The 21,794-nt window shown below is 43.6% G+C and overlaps 1 protein-coding gene across 1 annotated transcript; it reads right to left on the bottom strand.

Moving 5' to 3' along the window:
• Positions 1-442: 442 nt before the first annotated feature.
• On the bottom strand, positions 443-20,771 carry mfng (MFNG O-fucosylpeptide 3-beta-N-acetylglucosaminyltransferase). Its single transcript, XM_037110471.1, has 8 exons — positions 20,040-20,771; positions 14,125-14,170; positions 12,932-13,034; positions 10,483-10,636; positions 6,140-6,225; positions 5,395-5,560; positions 5,218-5,303; positions 443-1,286 (listed from the first exon to the last, which is right to left on the bottom strand). Exons 1-8 carry the CDS (start codon positions 20,412-20,414, stop codon positions 1,235-1,237), a joined length of 1,068 nt encoding a protein of 355 aa, XP_036966366.1. The 5' UTR covers positions 20,415-20,771; the 3' UTR covers positions 443-1,234.
• Between the last annotated feature and the right edge of the window lie 1,023 nt (positions 20,772-21,794).

Below are 21,794 nucleotides of genomic sequence, written 5' to 3'. Positions count from 1 at the left end.
CTTCACATGATGGGGTCTTGATATTTCTCGTGGCGATGTGTCGAGGCCGTGCAGCCACTCCTGCACATCCTCAACCGCTCTCCGTCTACTTCTCACAAGGTCGCCCCCCAGAAGTATTCAGCAGCATATCTTTATTCATCGCATCGCTATTCTCAGCAAACAAGCAACCTGTGGGCCGCCGGCAGCACGGTGTCATCTCTCTGCACATGGCCTCTGCCTCCGATTCCTACACTCACATTTGATTGTTCGTCTGTCATTGTGAGATTCGTATTCTGGTTCTGAACTTGATCTTTGCAGCACGATGAGATCTGCCTGCAAATGTGAGCTTTTTTTTTTTTTTTCCAGTGCCGTGTCGGTGAGCAGGTTGTCATTTGTGATCTTCTGGAAAAAAAAAAAAATATATATATATATATATAAATAAATACAACTAAGGCAAGCAGGATGAGTGGGAGTTCATTTTACTTTCAGCCGTGGCCTTGGTTTGTGGACAAAACTGAGTAAACACAGAGACAGATGGAGGGGTGGAGGAACGAAGGGAGCAAGTGAGAAAAGGAGGGAGGGGGAACAGGAGGTTTGGATAAGGAGGGAGAGTGGGGAGGGTCAGAATGGTTCACTGTGTGCAGACTTCACTGGCACACAAGGACGCCATCACCTTCAGAACAACACACACACACACACACACACACACACAAATAAACCACAGGAGGCCACGTATGAAATCAAAGAAAACTACAATAAATTCAGCAGCTTCAGCCACCGCGACACCTGAATGTAACTCAGGTCGTGTTGTGTTCCTCTCTGTGGAGTCTGACAAAATATAAATCTAAATTTTATGACATCAATGTAAACAGACGTGTGTGTACATTTTTTTTTTTTTTTTTTTTTTAGAAATATTTGCATTTCAGGTTTATTTTGTCAACAAAACATCTGAAAAGCGTTTTAAGTGCTGCGTCGTCTCAAGTGCTTCACAAAAACATTCAGCCGTAAAAGATTCATAAAAGTCTGTTTGTTCACAGTTCATCGTCAAAGTGTCCATCTGATCACTTGATTTCAGGCTCAGGAGGTGAACTGTTCAGTCACTCACTGATTCTCCAGTTCTGGAGTTTGTTCCATCAAATGAAATCCATCAGTTTTCTCTGCACTCATGTGATGCTCGAGGAAAAAGCACTTCATCCAGGAGGATAACCAGCGTCGTCCAGGGCGTGTTTGGAAGTCGTCGTCTTCCATGAAGAGCTCAAGGACACCAGCTGGTGAAAGGGTACAGAATGCAGTGGACGGTCTTGAATCTGCAAAAGACAGAAGTGATGAATAATAAATAAACATGTTTGGGAAACTGTATTCTCCGTGCTTCGTACGGTGTAGAGGCCAGTGGCACCAATTCTGCCCTCCAACAGAAATATTTGGCCTTTTACCTTTGACTTTTCACACATGTATCGTCGATAACAACACAATAATATCTCATAATATCCAACAAAGAATCATAACTCATCAGAAAACAACCACATAGTGTGTAAAGAGCGACAAAGTTTACGTAAGGAGGAGTTTGGAGTGGATGGATCGGTTAAACAAACAAACAAGATTTTCACGCTGACGACTACTGTCGCTTTAAGGCCCCTCCTCCCAAATATTCAGCCTGCTGTGATTGGTCAGTTTACACACGCCTGAGCCAGCTCTGCTAACAGCGACACAGCAGCTATGCTAAATCAATTATTCAGTCAAACCAGCCGCCAGGCTATAATTATGCAAATGTGTGACTCTGTGATATAGTGTGATGTCATAAAGTCACGGAATTAAGGGCGGGACAACTGACGAGGCGTTCCAGGAGCAGTGTTTCCTGTGGGAGAAAGGAGCTTCTGGCGGTGTGGACTTTGACCATTTTAACTTTTAAGTGCACAAGGACATTTATTAAACACCTAATCAAAATGCAACTGTATGAAGCTGCAACAGTCACGTTGAATCTTGTCGTTGTCATTCGCAACCAACCTATTCAGTCAGATATGAGAATCTGTTGGCCATAAACAAAGCAGGATTCACATCTCCATACATCTTGAGTCTTGTGCAATAAAGAGTTTAGATTAGTGCAGCTCAGAGTCTGCAGCGACCTTCACTGATGAGCTGAAACCATGTGAATCAGATCCTCAGCAGCCTTGACAACACAAATACCAGCTAAATTTTATGAAAGCATCAGTGAAGAATCAGTGAAGTCCATATATTATGTAGCATGCACAGCGGGGGGTCTGTGTTACAGGGGACATCAAGTTATCTGTGACTTTGTTTTGTCCTCCGCCAGCAGCCAGTAGAGACGATCACAGGGCTGATACAGATGAAATAGAAGAAACAGGGAACGCTTACGCAGCTAAAAATAGTCAGGCGGTGGGCATCTAATGAAGATGACAAACAGCGATGCACAGGTCTGGTGTTCATGCTTCTAAATGACTTTTTACCAGCGGCAAGGAGATGAAGTTTATGCTCCGTTTCGTTTGTCTAGAAACAACATGCTCAAAGTTTTTAAAATCAGAATCGATGGGGGAAAAAAAAGGTCACAGGCCCGAGAGCGAATGAGTGAATAGTATTTTTGCATGGATGCTAAAAGTTTCGGACAGATTTGAATAATATTCGTCTCTTTTGGCCTTGAGCGTTACATCTGTTTTTAACACATCAACCGTTTGTGCCGTTTGTCTTCTTCATGCCAATATTGCTGCTAAGTTTTGGATTTATTAACATGGTGAGAGGCTCTTTTTTATTTTGTGAAAATCATCTGGCACAGCTCCCCTTACTCTGCTTCCATTCTCTTGTAACATTTCTATTATTCTTAGTTTTACCTTGACACTGACTGTCCTTCTTGTGATGCTGGGTCCACAGGTGCAAATAGAAGGTGGTGAGGTGTTACTGATTCCTGCAATGATGCTAAATATCTACAGACTGCTGCATTAGCAGCTAACGCAACTTATTAAGAAGAAAAAGCCTCAGTGAGTGTTTAGGCTGCATCCCTCCAACTTCTCAGTGAGGTAACCAACTCTTTTACCTTTTACTAAAAGAGGAGTTCACCCAAAAATGTAATCTCAGTCGTTCTATATTCTCCCCCATGCTGACTGAAAGTCAGGTGAAGCAGTCCACGAAATATTTCTTGAGTTTTACACTCTTCCAAAACAACAGAAGTAGTTGGCGACTGAGCTGGGACAACCTCAAAAAGTCATCAAAAAATTGGGGGAAAAAACCGGGTTACACAGGACGGGTTGCTGTGAAGCTTCATAAATGTTTAATGGACTGCAAAACTAAAATATTGCCAATAAAAATGACGATGGTGGGGACGGCAGCCACCAGTAACACCGACTAATGGGAGGGAAACCTTTGTTCAGCGTTTCAGCAGAAACTCTCATGAACCCCAATGTTTTGTGCCATGAAACGCCACTTATCCAACATGTTGTCCCTGAGGAATGCAGCCCTGTGAAACCGTGTCAGCGCCTCGGCCTCACTGCGCTGACTCAAAGCTCCGACTGCGTCCCGGACTGTCCACACATCTCAGATTTTATCTTATCATTTATTATTGATTTTGCTCTCATGTGACAGGATTTGTATTCTTTCCCTGCGACGCTCTCTGCATATCTCATGCCGCTTCATTCTCAACCTGATTTCTTTGGGAAAAACTTCCCAAAAAAAACAAAAACAAATGAGATGCAAAAAAAAGTTTCTGTTAAGAAACCTGACGGGTGAACATTTGACCCGCTCCTCCAACGCTGCAGCCGTGTTGAACGTAACTCCGCGCGACACCGCTGGACGGCAACAAATGGAAAGAGCTCACTGAGGAGCACTTGTGGTGATATGTTCCTACAGCTGGAGATGGCGAGGACTGGGAGAGACAAACACATCTGTTGTTCCCTGGTGTTACATCAAATTGCTTTTATCTCTGACTGAACCGAGAACAAGATGAACCGGAGCCGCAGGGGTGTCACGTCTTCAGCTCGGATCAGCAGAGCTGCAGAAGTGAGCGCTGGGGATTTCTAAAAGCAAAGCAGCTCGCGGTAAACAAGCAAGATGAACTATTCATGCCATGCCACAGTGAATCAGTATTAAATATTTAGTAATAACACGCAATTTTGCTTTGAAAAAACAATGTCTGATGACAGGTTTTAAGTGTTTTTTCCGCACTTTTTTACATCAAAAATTTGGAGATAAGTAGCATCAAATGTTAGTCCGTCTGAATGGACCGTCTGCTCCACAAGTTACAGTCGGTCCGTCAAATCACGTTGATCCAGAGTTGGAGTGTAATCTTTGACCAGGATCATTTTGTTTTTGGTGAATCTGGAGCTGATCAGTCGCTAAAATTAACCAGTTGAAGTCTCTCGCTTGTCAGCTGTGTCGCCTTCGTGCCCCAACGCAATCTGACGCCATCCACCATATTTCAAGTGTTTACCACAGGATCGTCACAACGAAAGATCAAAAAGACTCGCCGCCATGATAACTGAGTGTCGGACAAGTGGTTTTTGCAGTGGTTTGGTGTCTGACGAGCCTTAAATCACATCGATCTGAGACTTCCTTGATCATATTTCATTGTCTCACAAAAAGACAAAAGACGATTTAAAGCGTTGGCACGAAACTTTTAAATATGGGCGCAATGGAAAACTTCAGCAACAACACTGGTTTAAGATTATATGTAAGCTTCTTAAATCATTTATTACACCTCCGTTTCCTGATGAGGAAGAGGGTTTCAAGTCTTCGTCAGGACGGCATGGAAGCAATTTATGGTTCCATTTAGAGTAAAACAGACAATAAAGCGGTGTGCGTCGGTCCAAGTGACACTTGATCGTCCAAAAATCGTCTTTTCTAGATAAAAAAATAACAAGATGGTGCCATGATGCCAAACTCAAGGCTTCAAAACCCACAAACCAAAGAAGGACTTCACTAAGTTTTACCGAGTAAGATCCAACTAAAGTTTGTCTTGTGAGTCAGATATTGTCGGGAGGTCGATTCCTGAGGATCCTTTGTTTCTTTTTTACTTTTAAAGCTTTCCGACAGAAGAGTTCAAGTCCTTTTTTCTAACAACAACAGGAAAATGCATGAATTCTACATGAGCTGCGGGCAGTTTAACAATCCACAAGGAGGTAAACATGTTATTGAAGCCACATATCTGCGCAAACAACCAACAGAGCAGCTATCAAAGACACTCCGCAGAATAATGTGGCTTATATCTCCAGATTCATGAGACGCTGGACAAACCTGGAGGGGTCGTCCTCCTTCAAGAAGCTTCCTTTCACCTCGATGCTGTTCATCTTGTTCTCAAACATCCCATAACTCAGAGTCACCTGCAGTGGAGGACACACACACACAAATGTAAGAAGAAGTGTATCTGCGTGGACTTCGGTGTGTGTGTGTGTGTGTTCTGTGCGTCACTACCTGGCTGGGAATGCTTCTCTGGCTGACGAGCAGCAGGTTCTCTAGGTGTGAGTGGAACAGCGGGCAGTGGACCATGGAGACGCCCAGCCTCTTCTCCACGATGAAGCCCACCGTGCAGTCGTCGGGCAGACGGATCCTCGCCGACGTCTGCTCGAACCGAGAGCCGCTGAAAAACCCGACGCACACACAAAACACATTCAACAAAATCCAAATGCATGAACACGGGATGTTTTCAGTGATCACAGATTGCGATCGTGAGGGGAGAACTTCCCGACGTTCATCCCAAACTGACGATATCTGTGATTTTGCACAGACTGCCGACCTTTTCCAAAGAAACTTGCAGAGACCTGAAACCTATTTTAGATTGATGATTCATCACTGTGAACATTTAGTCAGCTTTATTTTTCTCTTTGTTGTCTTTAGTCAAAGTTATGCTGCAAACAGACTGTTTTAAAATGTCGGTGCGTTCAGGTGTTTGCAGGAAAACGGCAAACGGCTGTTATTGTGTGACATCTATACTTGGTTTTTTTTTGTTCTTTACATTTGTTTTCAGGCTGTTAAATCTCTTTCCAAGCACCTGAACACTCAACAAGATATTTTCGAAACAGTTACAGTCTTCGCGGCGTTAACTAGCAACTATTACCCCAAAAGCAGACTGCATTCAAGTTTTGGACGCCTTCAAGTTCCCGTGCGTTTTGGAAAGACGACGTACATACATGTGCAGGGAGTGTCGGTGTACAGATACCTGGCCCAGGGCGCCATCTTCTCCGCCAGCCGCCGACTCAGACAGAATCCAGCTCCTCCTGTAGCGAACCAGAACCGCACTTCCCTCTGAGACACACACACAGATATTAACACACACTGAACGTGAAAAACAGAACCATTGTGTCGCCACCTTCAAAAAAAAACACAAAGAAATATTTAGAAGATCTGATAAACTGCCGTGTGTTTCCCTCCCGACACAATAACTGTAACAGATAAGAGACACAGCGCAGAGCGAGCGCCTCCATCAGTGACCTTAAATAATAAAGTGCACTACTTTTCTTTCCCCCTCTGGTTTCCCCCCTCAGACTCGTATCGGTCGTCCATCTTTAACAAAAAGCCGCCTGATATGAATTGTGTGTCGTTTTATCTGCAAAACTCTCGGGCCGTTTCTCAGGCAGCAGCTTTTGTTTTTTGTTTTTTTTTCTTTTTTTATTTCCCGCCGTATAAAGTGTGCAGGTGATATTTTACTGGAGGAAATTCATCTCGCTGGTGATTTGTTTGCGTCTGAGTCACAGAAGTGAGATTAGGAGGCTGTAATTACAGAAGTGGAGTGCACCATGTGTTTTCTGTTTCCTGTCAGTATCTCTTATTTATTTTGTTTGCTTCTTCTCAAACAGATTTCTTTTCCCTTCCTCTCATTTTTGCTGTCTTTTCATCCACCTCTATTTCCTCTGCAGCCATCTTTAAAGCAATAAAACCAGACATTTTTAATTAGGCAGAACTTCTTGCAGAGCCTCTGAGTCATCAAAATCATATATTTTTCTAGCAGGCATCTGAACTTTTTGTGTCTGTCTTTGATGTAAATCAGATATTTTTCTGATGAGACGTTGGACATGTCGCAGCCCTTCTAGGGCGAAGAAACCAGGTACGTTCAAGCTGAATTTGGAAGTTTTTGCAGCCGTCTTTGGGACAACAAAACCAGATATTTTTATCTGTAAGTCTGGACAAAAAATCAGATATTATTAAGAAAACATGCAGGCTGCTCAGAGTCCACAAAACATGGTATTTTTAACAAGATGTTGGACATGTCGCAGCTCTTCTAGGGCAACAAAACCAGGTACCATCAAGCTGAATTTGGAAGTTTTTGCAGCCGTCTTTGGAGCAACAAAACTTGAAATTTTCAAGAAGATGTCAGGATATTTTGCAGCTGTTATCGATACATTGGGGCTTTTTTGCTGCCATCTTCAGGGCAACAAATCCAGTTATTTTCAACGATAAGTTGGACACAGAATCAGATATTTTTAATAAGACGTTGAGACTTTTTACTCGATGTTCTTTTAAAGGAGTTTTTGCAGCTTTCACTGTTACAACAGAACCAGATATTTTACGTCAATAAAAATGATATTTTCCCAACCCAGCGAGAGGTTTCAACATTTCTGAAAGTTTATCATGATGACAAAAACAAATGTGATATATCCATAAATGTCTGTTTATAAAAGCCCGAAAATAAAAATGCATGAAAAAAAAAAACATGAAATAAGAAAGTACAAACATTTTTATAAATGTCAACATTTATTCTGATGATTTAATTGTTTCTTTCCTTCCCATTCATTCGCTTCCTTATGTTCTTTCTTTTCTTTATTTCCCACCAGATGTTTCGCTTCTGTCTTCCTCTCCCTTCATCTTCCTCCTTTTGATTTTGTGTTTTCCATCCTGTTCGTTCCTTCCATTTCCTTCCTTTTTGTGTCAAAAGCAAATCCCTTTCTTTAATTTCATTCCTCCCATCTCGAACATTTATTTCCTACACCTCTTTCTTTTCGTAAATCCATCTTTCTTCAAGTATTTTTTCCTTTCCTTTCCATTACTTTTCCTGTCTCCCCCCCCTTTCCTCCTCGTCTCAGCCGCACAATAGTGGCAGGAAATCGAAAAAAAAATGTAAGAAAAGAAAGGAGGAGACAGAGAGGAGCCTGACATTCCTGTTTGTTTTCTCCATCACCCATCCAATCTTCAGCGGAGGATGAAGATGATGAGAGATGAGCGAGAGAGGTGAAAAGTGAAAGAGAGAGCGATGGGAAGAGGAGGAACGGAGGAAGGAGAGCTAGGAAGCAAAAAAAAAAAAAAAAGAAAAAAGATAAATAAAGATCTATTTTCAGCGTAAATGGGTGCAATCAGAGCGGAGAATGTGACACGAGGGTGGAGACGGAGAGAGTAATTTCGAGTGAAATGAGCGAGAGAGGTTGAAAAATGAACAGGGAGAGAGGAGAGCGAGCGAGGAGGGGAGGTGGAGGGTGACGAGCCATTCATGGAGGCTCGCTGGAATCAGGAGGTACTTTAACTCAATAGGAGCATAAATTCTACTGTAAAGCATGTGACACATGCTACACACACACTACACACACACACACACACTACACACACACACACACACACACCTGTGAATATCTGCATCTGTATTCTGAAAACAGACTATCGACCTCCTGCAGTTTGACACCCTCCTTCCCCCTGGAGAGTCTTCCTCATTGTGTGCGTGTGTGTGTGTGTGTGTGTTTTACCACCAATCAATATATCCCAACAAGATACTAATCACTCATTGATCCACACGGGTTCAAAAAATGCTCCCGGTGTGAACAAAAGAGCGACGTGTCTCCTGTTACTTCCATCTGACTGCCTCTCCTCCTCCCCTCACGCCTCCTTCAGCCAGGACCGGAGCCAAAAAAAGGTAAAGTGTGAGAGTAACATTTGGATCAGATTCTGATCGGCAGCGGCTCACCTGGCCCGGCTGCGTATTTGGCTCAAACCCAGTTACAAGGAAACCTCGAGCTTCTTTGTTTTACGGCTCATTAGTGTCCTCGGAGGAGCATCAGAGGGAAGGAAACACGAGAGATGACCGGAATCATCAGACGCTGTAGAGATTTTAATTCATTACAGAAGTTGAAGTGATGACGTGGCCACCGTGAACCTAAACAGCTGCTCAATCAAACGGTGATTGTTTTAAAGAAGCAGTTATTCTAAGGCCGACCTTTTTTCAAAACCTGACCAAGGCGCTTTGGTGCCTTTATTTTGAAAGGGTAAACAGGTGTTTCATGCTGTGTTTATCACTGTTAACTTCACCAAGGAATCACTTAATGATTTAACACAGTTTGAATGGATTTTCTGGCTTTTGATTTTGAAGAAAAGGGCTGACGGCTGACGTGAAACGAGATGTTTGAAGCACATTTTGATGAGAAACAGCTGAGTCTGACTCTTTAGAGATGAAGGATGAGATTATTTCTTTGAAAAATGCTAAAATGTTTTAATAGCTACCATTAGTGGCTGTTATTTATGCAGGATATTAAAAAAAAAAAAAAAAAAAAAACAGTGTTAGTGCTTTAAATCGTCACATCCGAGAGGTATCTCATGTAGGTTTTCGTCTTTCAGAGAGAACGTGGAGACGAGTAAACCCGTCCACAGGGGAGGACGACGGTTCGGTTTCATTTCCACAGAGCAGCAGCAGCAGCAGCAGCATCAGGAAAGTAAAGACAAAGAGAGAAAAGAAGAAAGGAAACAAGTGCAGGCAGATACAAAGGAACAAGTAATCAGAGGACAGGGGGAAGTGGAGACAGGATTCGTGAGGATCAGTGAGCGAATAACATCGCGGGTCCATAAATAAATAAATAAGTCTGTGGAGTTACAATAAAGACAGTAGAGGATCACAGAGGGGGGTCACTCTGCCTCAAGGAGTTACCGGCCCACATAAATCAGATTCTGTCTGGGTGTCGGGGAATCGTCCGCGTGTTGTGGTGCAAATCCTGTTTTTCAAATCCAGGCAAGAAAAAAAAAAACTGCTTCTTTAATTATTGAAGATTAAACTGGACGCAGCCGAGCTGCCAAAGCCTTTTTTTTTTTTTAGTTTTAAGTCCACATCGTTTTTCTGACCAAATTACTGAACCATACATCAAACATGTGGCGATAATTTGTCAAATCTGGAGTCGTGTTCTGTCTCTCTGCCATCATTTGGCCGTTGGTAAAAGTCTCTATATGGTACAACGCTTGATGTCATGATGTGAACCGGGATGTGATCATTCACACCAAAGAGTGTCGTAGACCGTCTGATCCACTAGAGGTCAGTGTGTGAGGGTGATGGTTTGGGTTTAGTACCAGCAGAGGGCGATAATGATCAGAACAACAGATGAACGCGACCCAAAAAGCCAGAGAGTCCACGTCAGAGTGATGTGATGTTTTCCTAAACTTAACCAAGCAGATTCAGTGCCTTTTATTTTGAAAATATAACCAGATGTCGCCTGTTTGTTATTGGTACCTTGACCGCGATAAAGGCAAGACCAAAGAACCAAAATCCAGAAGCTCTTTTGTGAGTTAAATTCAGTGTACGCTGTGTTACGGTACCGTTGCATTGCCCTCCAGAAGCTCGTGAGCAGTGATGGGCCTGTCCAGACTCGGTTTGCCCACGTAGATGTCGCCTTCCTGGGGAAAAGCCGAGAGCAGCGAGAGGAGGGCGTCCGGGTTCACGTAGTTGTCGTCGTCCACGTGACAAAACCACCTGATGAGAACAGAGAACATCTGCAGTCAAAACACAAGCCTGGTGTTTTATTTAACGGTCTGGGTTCCTCTCCACTCCCTCTGTCTTAGTCTGCTGCCGGGCACATCACAGACCTCAACACTAATTTTCCCCTTTATTGCTTTCATTCTTGCACAGAATGAGTCCAGAGTGAAAACTCCCGAAGACCTGAAAATTGCCTGAGCTGCACCGGATGATGCGTCACATCAACATTAGCAAATTTTCTGTTTGTAAAAGAGAAAAGTTTGTGGTTCACGTAGCGCCTGAGGGGAGCGTTTCTCTCTCCGTGCAGCCATTTTGTTTCACTGAATTACCTTCTGCTCACAGGGGGGGAACTGAAGCCTCCCACAGGAAATAATCTGTGATCAAATGTGCTGAAGCTCGGAGCAGAGTCACGATTTTAATTGATTACCAGCCATGAGAGTGTGAATGGTAATGTTTTCCTCTGTGTGTAGCATCACGTCTAAAAGTGGTCCTGCAGACGTCTGCCGTGGTCGCCTGAGAGCAGATTTTCTCACGATTTCAACTCTTGATTGAAAAAAAAATCAAGTGAAATGAGCTTTGGAGTTTTAATCAAAGAACGTCTGATCAGTGATTCTCCCGATGTTTCTATCTTCTCTTCACCTGCGCCGACTTGTTCATGTCTGGCGGTCTGACAGTCGGCCGGCAGCTGCACCGCCGGACTCTGATCCCGTCTGCGATCAATCAACCAGCACCGGAGGAAACTCCGACCGTGTCAGAGATTTGGGGGTTTATTTTTCTATCTCAGAGATCCTTTATTCATTCGTTTGGGAAGATGGTTCACTCAGGACCGAACAAACTGGATCTTTTGGGTTTTTTTAGGTTCTTTATTGTAGAGATCTTGTTTAACCAAAAATCTAAATTTTATCATTTATTTATAGCTTGTTAAAAGCTCATGTATTTCTTAATTTCTTCAAGTCTCAGGTCAAGTTACATGTCACAAGTCAAAGTCGAGTCTCAACAAGAGACAAGTCATGAAATACCTGACAAGTGTACCAGCATTTTGAGAATATTCACTGTCATCTGAGCTTTGCTTTGATTTCCAATTGAGGCAAATATATGAGAATATTAATAAGAATAATGTATATTTGTTTTTCTGCCCAACCAGCAGAAAAACAAATATTTACCAGCATCTGTGGATTAATTCAGGTTAAGCAGGTAGAAGCAGTGGCACTTGTTGTGGGCTGACAGTGAGTTTCTGGAGAATCGTGACACTCGTGGTCACAATCGTGCAAGATGCAGCCTCTTGAAAAGTTACAGCTGAGATAAAAAATAAAAGCCGAGTTTTAGGATCCTCCTGTCACCTTTTACGACTGGACACGATGTCGAAGCACTCGTTCCAAACGCAAGCAGACTCTTACTGCAACATTAGAGTCCAAACAGCAAAGCTGCTGGTACCAAAACCAAAGTGCTGGCTCGTTTTCCTCTGCTGCCCGACAAACAACAAGAGGCTTCCTTCCAAACCAAACAGCCTCACTTCCCTCTTCAATCTGAAAACACACATAAGAGCCCTGGAGGACAACAGAATCCCTCCTCTCCGCCATCGCAGTGACGTGACAGCAGCTGAATCACACTAAACACAAGCTGTTGAGCCTCATCGTGTCTTCCACAATTTCAAAAAATATCAACGAATGGCAACAACAGAGGGTCCAGGACGCCGTGTGGACGCCTCGGGGCGAGGTCGTGACTTGAAACCGAGTCAAACAAATCCGAAGCGCAGCGATGTTGTTTAATACATGACGTGGTCCTCCTCAAAAATAATCCGTCTACTGTCGTGTTTTAGGAGGTTTATTATTTATTATCTATTTGGTTTTTGTCGGCTTTTTTCGGCCGCTCGAGGACAGCAGAGAAAACCAGCGTCGTCATGAGATACGAGGCGGGCAGCTGGGACCCAACAGAACGTAGAGAACCGTCATTTTTCTTCTTCTGTGGTTGTTTAATGGCAGATAAGCAGCGGTTTAACGATTCCCTCACAGCCCTCAACTGTTCCTCCTTGTTTGGGGAGGTATTAGCCAGATGTTTGATTGGCAGGTGAGCTCTGGTCAGGTTTAAAGACGTTAAAGGTCACCCTGACTGTGGTAATATTCACCTCGTGTATATTCTCATGTTGTGCGACCCTGGAAGATTATTTACGTCTTTGATTTCTCACCCACGGCAGCTGGATTTCCCCCACGGCGATCATTAAAGTTTGCAATCTTAATCCGATCTGTAAATCCGCAGCAGGCAGGCCGATAGACGGACGTTAATCTGTCTCACCTCTTGTCTGAGGCCATGAAGCCGTCGTACTCGGCAGACATCTTGCAGGACAGAGCCTGCTGGCTGTGATCTGACTGGCAGCCAGTCACCACCATGTTATGACCTGGAGATGGAGAAAGACAGAGACAGAGAGAGATAACTTGATGTTTTTTTTCTGCTTTAAAGGCGTATCCACATGATTATATACTGTATATACCAGGCTGTGTTGGGTTTATTTGCAAGTGATGGCGGAGACAGAATCTGGACAGGATGTTGGGGAGAGACGGGAATTAACAACCGTCCTGAGAGATCCGATCACAAGCGGACAGCGCTGCGTTCAGGTGAGGACGCATTTAAGACCCGATCGCTACGACCGCATTCATCGGCGGTCTGGGCCGTCACACAAGCCGACGTCCATCACATAAATCAACAAAAAGAAGCAGCAACAGGCTGAGTGGATTACACGCTGTCTGATTTTGGGCTCTCTTAACCTTCCGATGTTCGCAGCAGATGTTCAGTGTTTCAACCGATCCGAACATTAAACTGGTAACCACGATATCTCCAGAATCCCCGAACAAAACGCAGGATTTTTCTGGAGTTGCTGCACGAGGAGAGGCTTTAAATACTTTGCAAGACAGTTACAGCAAATTATTTGCAATTCGTCATTAAACGCAAAACGTTAAGATGTGTCTTTCCTTGTAATAAGTGTCAAGATATCTCTGTAGCAGCCTGTCTAAACTGGGTCTTACCTGTCAACATTTAGCGGCTGTTCCAACACATTTCTTCACATTTTACACTAAATCTGTTACCGCTCACTGTATCGCAAAACTTGATGGATGCCGTCAATCAAATGTCTTTTTTTATCGCCATAAAGTTTCATAGTTTAATATATTGTTGGTTGTTGTGTCGGGCAATTAGCCTGTTGATCATTTTCTCAATTAATAAATTAGCTGTTTGGTCCATAAAATGTCAGAAAAATAATGAGAAACGTCAGTCAGGGTTTCCCAAAGCGCAGAATTACTCCATTAAATGTCTTGTTTTGTCCACAGCCCAAAGATATTCAGTTATGTCCAAATATTCACATTTAAGAGGCTGAAATCAGAGAATTTTGACTTTTAATACATTATTAAATTAATCAAAGTTGACAACTAATGGACTCTGACGTCAGGGGACTCGCACTGACCTGAGAAAAACTAATTTGGATGCTTGTTTACCTTCCGAACGAAGCTCCTCGTCCTCCGCGTCTGTGAAAACGAACGTCTAGACAAGAAAGAGAGAAAAGACAAATTGAGGGAAGTAGATTCAAACACTCCGGCTTTGATTATTTATGCTCTCCCCTGCGTGCCTGCAGCAGAACGTCCTGATCACCTTCATTAAGGAGCGAGAACACAAACACCAGTCGATATCGTTTCCGAACGGAGCAAATATCGATGTGGCGAAAAAAGAAGAAAAAAAACAAGGTTCCCCACTGAGAGGCTAAAGAAATGAGTCACAGTTTCGTTTGGCAGATATACGAGTTGAATAAGTTGGAACCACACGACCACAAACATCTCAGTGTTACTGCCTGTTGTTACTGTCACTGAAGATAGATAGATAGATAGATAGATAGATAGATAGATAGATAGATAGATAGATAGATAGATAGATAGATAGATAGATTGATTGATTGATTGATTGATTGATAGATAGATGGGACACTGACCTCTAGTGGTGTAATATTGGTAAAACAGCCGTTGAACAGCAGTTCTAAAAACGTTGATATAATCCAAACTCTGTTATGTTTTAAAGGCTCCGGTGATTAAACCCGCCCAGAACATCACTGGTACTCTCCCACAATGCATCAGTGATTATCGGTGAGGTGAGACGTCTGCACAGAGGACAGTAAGCACACTAAAAGTCAGCAGCCACAGTCAGTTCACCCTGCTGCTGTCTGGCAAAAGATACAGAAGTATCTGCTGTCGTACCACCAGACAGCAGCTTCTTTACAGCTACAGATAAACAGCAACAGAAGAAGAAAACACATTTCACATATCTCATTATGCAAATCATCTGCCAGTCATCCAGCCCGGAAGTGACTCATGTCGTTGTTTGCACGACATGAGAGGAAAAAGAAAGCAGGCAGAATGAAGCCGGGCTGCCGGCTTCACTTTCCCCCGGGAGATTTCATATCCAGTGGAGAGTGAAGTCAACAGGAAAACCAATCCATGAACTTTATTCTATAGCCATTACGTTGTGCAATAAACGTTTTACTTTTCAAAAGTCTTCATTAACTCCTCAACTGAGAATGAAACAACCACAAAAAAAATATATCATATTATTGAGCTTTTTGTGTCTTCATATGCAAACGCATGTCATCCTGTTTCCTTTCAAATCCACCAACATCTCAGAAACTCTACCAGTTGGCATCCTGGACCAGACACTTCACTCGAAGTCTGTCTGGTCTGTGAGTCACCGGGACTGGAGGGAGATTTGTACCGGAGGGGGGGATTGAACAGGCAACCCTCGCGTCACACTCCATCTCCACAGCCCCCTCAGGCTTAACCGTGCGGCGTGTTCGACTTTCTTTGCCCGGCAGCCACTAAATAACCTCGGAGTGGGACAAATCACCCGTTAGATGAGATAAACACAAACCATAACTCATGTTTTATTCAACCCCCTGAAAATGTGTTAATGTGTCTCGCTGCCTGCTGGCGCGAATACAAGAATACCAAAAGGTTTTAAGGCGAGTCAGATGAGCTTTGAGTACAACATATGGGTCCATGTCATTGGATGGATACGCTGAGAAGAGTAACGGGAAGGAGAATAATAGAGCGAAGACGAATACAAAGAAAGAGATCTTACGTCTGACCTCCACCACCAACAGATGTAAAGATCCGAACGTGAATACAAGTGTGTTGTCACAACTGCTGACCACATTTCAGAACCAATATGAAGCGGTTCCACGTGCTGTATCGTCGGAAACTGGACTTGTTTCAGTTTCTAACTAACTGGAGGGGAGTCGCAGGGTTTTAAACTGTGTTAAGGACACGCGTGAGCTCTGAGTTTAACTATGAAGACAACAACTCCCATGATCCCACATCGCTCCACGACATCATCAAACTGCGTCCCTTGTCGTCATCATTTTGATTAAGAGATCCCCAACAGCACAGTCACATATTGTGCATTTAGACATTTGTTAGAAAACAATTTCATATTCAGAAACCAGAATCTAGAAGAATCGCGTTTTCCAAAAGACAGTTTGAAGTGGAGAAGCAACATCAGAGGTCAGCGCTGACAGAAAGACCAGCACCTCTGGTGTTGTTAAACTGATGATAAATGATAAACATTATAAGTAATAAAAGGAGAACATTAGGTGGATTAGTGATTCTCGTTATCTTGAGAAATCAACCCTAATAAAATAATTAACTGGTGACCTCGAGTTAATGGCATTAAAAAAAAGATAATGGCGAGCACAGCTTTTGTTGGCATCCATACGAATGACAGCAGAGGCAAGAGATGTGGATTTAAACCAGGCAGAGGTGTGTGTGTGTGTGTGTGTGTGTGTGTGTGTGTGTGTGTGTGTGTGTGTGTGTGTGTGTTTTAAAGAGATACAGATAGTAAAAGAGGAGATAGTCAGGTTAGAGTGTGAAGCCATCGGGGTGTGAAACTGAATTTCCCACCGTAGAGCGACACTGAATGTATGATGTGTGTGTGTGTGTGTGTGTGTGTGTGTGTGTGTGTGTGTGTGTGTTAGTGTGCAGACACAGCATGAATAAGAAGACACGCCGTGAGAGAGAAGCTTTCCAGACTTGCCTGACAGGCAGCTCCGGCTAATGACTGTAATCCCTGGATTACATGATCAGATTAGAGAAATATCATCCAGGGTTCTTTAAAGAAAAGAGGGATGGCCTCTTTATTTCATACAGAAGATTTCAGTAGTTCTGATTTCATAAAGTTTTTGATGGTCAGGGAGATCAGAAAGAGGCCTGAGGACGGAGAAGAGGGATGTTGTTCTGCAGACATCCAGTGGAGGGCGACAGAGTTCCTGTTTCATCCAGATGTGTTTGTTCCTCGTTCTTTGTGAGGGGCCCAGGAGTGAATTCACACAGCCTGCTTTAGAAGCGGGGGGCTTTTAATTTGAAAGTAACGACTGTTGCTTGCCGTACAACAACAAGCAGACAACCAAACGGCTACAGAGACCGAGGAGACGCTGCATCTCCTGAATCTCAGCGGCTTTCAAGTTGTTCATTTTGACGTCAGTGGATGAAGTGATGCACTGACTGCTGTGATCAGCTGTTTCCTGTGCTGTGGGTCGCACAACAGTCTAGGTCATCGACACCTCCGCCCACCTCACGCAACTGCCGGCACATTGACGTCCCGGATTTAATAAGTTTACCCTCCGAGACGGCACATTGGCGGAACAAAACAGACCCCCAATTTTCCGCCTTCTGTCTAAATCCACGGATCGAGCTGCAAAAAGGACAGTGAAATTGGCGTCTTGCTGCCAAGTATAAAATCTTCTACGGATGACTGAGAACAAGTACATCTGGAAAAGGGTTCTGACATTGAGACCTGACATTTGGACCTTTTGGCTGTACTAGAGGATTTTAAAGGGGGGCCAAGGGAACTGTGATTAGAGTAACTGTCCACAGGTATCACCAGTACGGACACATAATGTTAATCTGTGGACGCCCAGAGCTCAAGCGGTATCATCAGCGTATATTAACTGTTCAAGAGATGTTAATAAGTCGCTGTTAGGATGCGGTTTCTGATGCAACCCTCCTGTTTCCGGCTCTGTTTAGTGACAGTGGCTGCTTCGCTGCTGAGAAAAGACGTTTCACCCGGTTACAGCGACAAAGTCTTGTGATATGTGTGTGTGTGTGTGTGGTTTCTGAGTGTGTGTGTGTGTGTGTGTGTGTGTGTGAATATATATGTGTGTGTATGTGGGTGGGGCTAAGATGAGGTTCGCACCGTTTCTGCAATCTGCCTCTCCACTTCCTGTTCTATGACCGGCTTCCGTTTCAGTATTGTTAACAGAGTCGCTACACGGCGGCTGCTTCCCCTCGGCCCAGACAACCTGCCTGCACAGCTTCCTGTTCGAGTGTGTGTGTGTGTGCGCTGTCTTATATCGCTGCGCCCATACATGCATCTTTGTGTGTAAATGCGTCTCTGCAGCTGATTCGCCAAAGTAAAGCTTAGAGGAAGATGGTATCAGTTCCTCTTTCACACTTAAGAAAATAATAATAACTCCAAGCACATTAAAGGACTTTCAGCACTGTGAGACAGAAAAGGAGAAGCTGAAAGATGAACACTTCCTGTCGAGATCGCTGCTCATCTGTTTCACTTGTTTTTAAAAAAGGGGAATTAACTCTTTTTCATGAGCAACAACATGGAATCAAATTAAAATAAAGTGTAGTCTGGGGCTGCAGCGAACAACGGTTTTCAATGTGGGGTCATTTGTCTGCTACGTTCTCGACTAACTGATCAGTTGTTTGGTCTTTAAAATGTCAGAAAATGGGGAAAAATGTCAAACAGAAAGAAACAAGAAAACTCTTACATTTAATGGAACTATTTGTAAGATAAGGCCAGAATTTTACTTTAAAACACTAAAACAAATTAGTTTAGCAACAGGTTTTGAACAAGCAACAGTGTTGGCCTTCATCTAGCTGCTGATGCTCGACTCTCTGCTCTCCCACTTCATGCCTCTCCTGTTCCATCGCCTGCCGTGTCCGTCTCGTCTCCGGAGTCATAATCCTGGTCGGAGCTGCTGTAAATCGCCTCTGTACTTTATCCCCTGTCGTCAAAATGGCAGCTGCTGGTCTCAGACACTGTCGTTCTTTGCGCCAAGGACAACTGAGCTACTTGCTTCAAAGCAGCTAGCCGCAACAGCCGAAAAGAGGAAAGAGTATAGTGAGCAGCAGTTAGCGGTTTAGCTATCCCCCAACAACTTTGGAGCTGCCTTCGAATTCTGTGAGGTGTCACTGAATAAGCCTACTGTTAACCCTGCAAGTCATCATTTCTGGGCCAGCGAAACCGACCCAGAACCCTCTACGTGTCATCATTAGCTCGTCTTTGATTGGACCAGCCTGGCTGGACAAATCCAGCCTCTGCAGAGTCGCTGAAACTGTGAACCCTCAGATAATGTTCCTGGTAAAGGTGTTGCGTCTTGTTTTGACAGGACACTTCACTCCGGAGTTGGAAAAGCCTGGCAGGGAAGACAGACAGAGACACAGCGACCCGGGAGACAGAAAAACACTATTTTCAATCTGATTAGACTGTTATTTGTCTATTTTGCTTCTTTGCCAGTGACTGATTTTGTATTTCATGCCAATAAAGCACCTTTGATTGGAACAATAAACTGAAAGAGAATGAAAAAATGGGTCCCTGCTGCCTGAAATCCAACACTCAATACCAGAACTGTGGCGTGATCCAAACCGGGGCTGATCTGTGATAAAAACCTTTAAAATTGGACTTGTGGCAGAATATCAGATTTGTTAGTCTCCGACTGAGCCTCAGAAGTTCTGTCATGTCTAATTTTTCACACTGAAAACCGACTATGATACCTGATCTCACCTTTACTGGAGTCTTTAATCCAATAAAACACTTAAACTGTGATGATTGAAACAGATTTCGGTTTCGAATATCCATCTGTGTCACTCAAGAACGCTCCCAGAGCCTGTTTTAATGTTTCTCTGAGTGTGTGTTCATCACATCACGGACCCTCGACAGAAAAACAAAACTGAACCTTAATCAACCTCAATCATCAGACCTGGAGCCTCGAGGCAGGAAGGAAGTGCATGTTTTCATATCCTCATTAGATCTACAGCACATGCAGGCCTGATGATGAGTCACATATTTGAATTTTCTGCCTAATAAAATGACTTTAAGTGGGTTCAGGAGTTCCAATCTTTAATCCCTGAGGTAGTTTGATGATGACATGATCTGTTACATGATATGTAACCGGAAACCCTCTTTAAATAAGACTGAGACTGTATTAAAGTTCCTTATTTGCTTCTCTCTCAGGACTTTTCTATAACCAGAAATAACTTTTTGGTTCACAGAAAACAGACTATAAAGCCTCTGAGTTTGGGAAACTCTACTGTCTTACAGGCGCAGGTGTCTTTGAACCACAACAAACAGAGGCACTCACATGCGCCTTGGTTCTGGAGATCCACGTCTCCAGAAGGAGCGCCAGGCGCGTCTTGTGGAACCTCCCGGTGGTCTTCACGGCGATGAAGATGTCCTCCAGCTTCAGTTTCGGCTGGGTGGTGTCGTGCGCTCGTTCAGAAGCAGGCTGACCGTCTTTCCCGCTGCTGGTGCTGTTCCTCGCCGGGCTCTGCGCGTCCTTCACCGGGGATGGAGACTCCTGGATGGAGCGGTGAGGCGCGCCGGGTGCCGGCTGGTGCTGCTGAGCCACGCTGAGTTTGGGGAGGCTGCTGGTGCGTAATTGAAAATCCACGTAGAGAATAATGAAGAAGGTGAAAATCAAGACAGGCAGCCTCCGACGTATCCATCTCTTATGCATGGTAGAAGAAAAAAAAAGTCAATGTGACTCCATAAAGCGTTAAAACCAAGTTCCTGGTCCTCTCAAGTTAAAACCCTCATGCTCGTCTGTGTTGGTGTCACTTCGCGGCGGTTCCTCCATCATCACCTCTCCGTCTTCCTCATTTATCAACTCATAATTTGAACGATTGCCAGATAATCAGAATCAATTAATAATCCGATCCATGATCTTCAACACTTATTTTAGAATTCCTCCTCTTTAAAAACAGACTAAAGCTTCACGACCAGACTGATTTCCTCCCATTTTCTGCGTAAAAGCCGCCACCAGCGGAGTATATTTGACTTTGTCACAGCTCTGCCCACTCAACTGTCACCACCGTCAAGCTCAGCGGGATAACATGACGAGACTTCCTGCTATGGATTTCAAAATAAAACGTCAAACGCGAGAAATATCGTTTACTTCCGGTTATAATCAGCTTTTATTTGTGAGAATAAGAATAAACATGCAGCAAATAATATGAGACAAAAATATTTAACAGGATGTCATACATTATGTTTTCATACATACTAAAACAGATTTTAAATGTAATATAAATAAAGAGCCTCAAGATTATTTCAGAAGTTTAACTCTTAACTGGCTCCTGTTTCTTTGTAAAGTCCAGTTTTGTGCACTGGAGGCTTCAAGTTTCCACCAGTTACCCTTGTGTGACTGAATACTGGACCAAGACTGGCGTCCAGACTATTTGTGATGTCACAAATCATGCTCATAGGCCCCGCCTCCTCTCAGATCTTCAATAAGCACCTGCCTGTGTGCGGCTCTTGTCAACATCGCGCAGCTCTACACAGGTGCAGCAGCAGCAGCAGGTGTTTATTGCCAGCTGGCAATACCAACTTTTAAAGGTGCGTACCGCCACATACGGTGTGTAAACACTGCACTTGTTAAGTCAACTAAAGCAACCTGACTTTGTTCTATCAGTTCTATTTACCTGTTATGATTTCGCTATCTGATGCTGATGTTTTTGTACCATATGACATGGTCCTCTTCAGCAGATGAGTTTGTTTGATTAATAAATAATAATTAAGACAGACTGCAATCATCGCTTTCCACAAACACGGATTAGAAGTCCTAAAATACACAAAACACTGGGAACTTTAAACATCACGTTCGAGCAAACACGTCCCTTTGCGACCTCTTGTTGTGGGGGCTCCTAACAAGATGTCACAATACGAAGGGACGACAAAAATGTACAAAAATAAGACTCGATCACAGCCGACACAGCAGACATCTCTTATCGCCGCCCGCTGAGCCTGGTGTCGTCTGTTCACTCAGCCAGAAACAGCAAACGGCAGCAAAAACACTCCACCTTCTTCTTCCTTCCTCTTCAGCATTCACAGTTACTCT

Source organism: Acanthopagrus latus, chromosome 1 (assembly GCF_904848185.1).
Source record: "Acanthopagrus latus isolate v.2019 chromosome 1, fAcaLat1.1, whole genome shotgun sequence".
NCBI classification, from domain to species: Eukaryota; Metazoa; Chordata; class Actinopteri; order Spariformes; family Sparidae; genus Acanthopagrus; species Acanthopagrus latus.
Note: the sequence above shows the minus strand (reverse complement) of the source record. Positions and strands in the feature narration are given on the sequence as shown.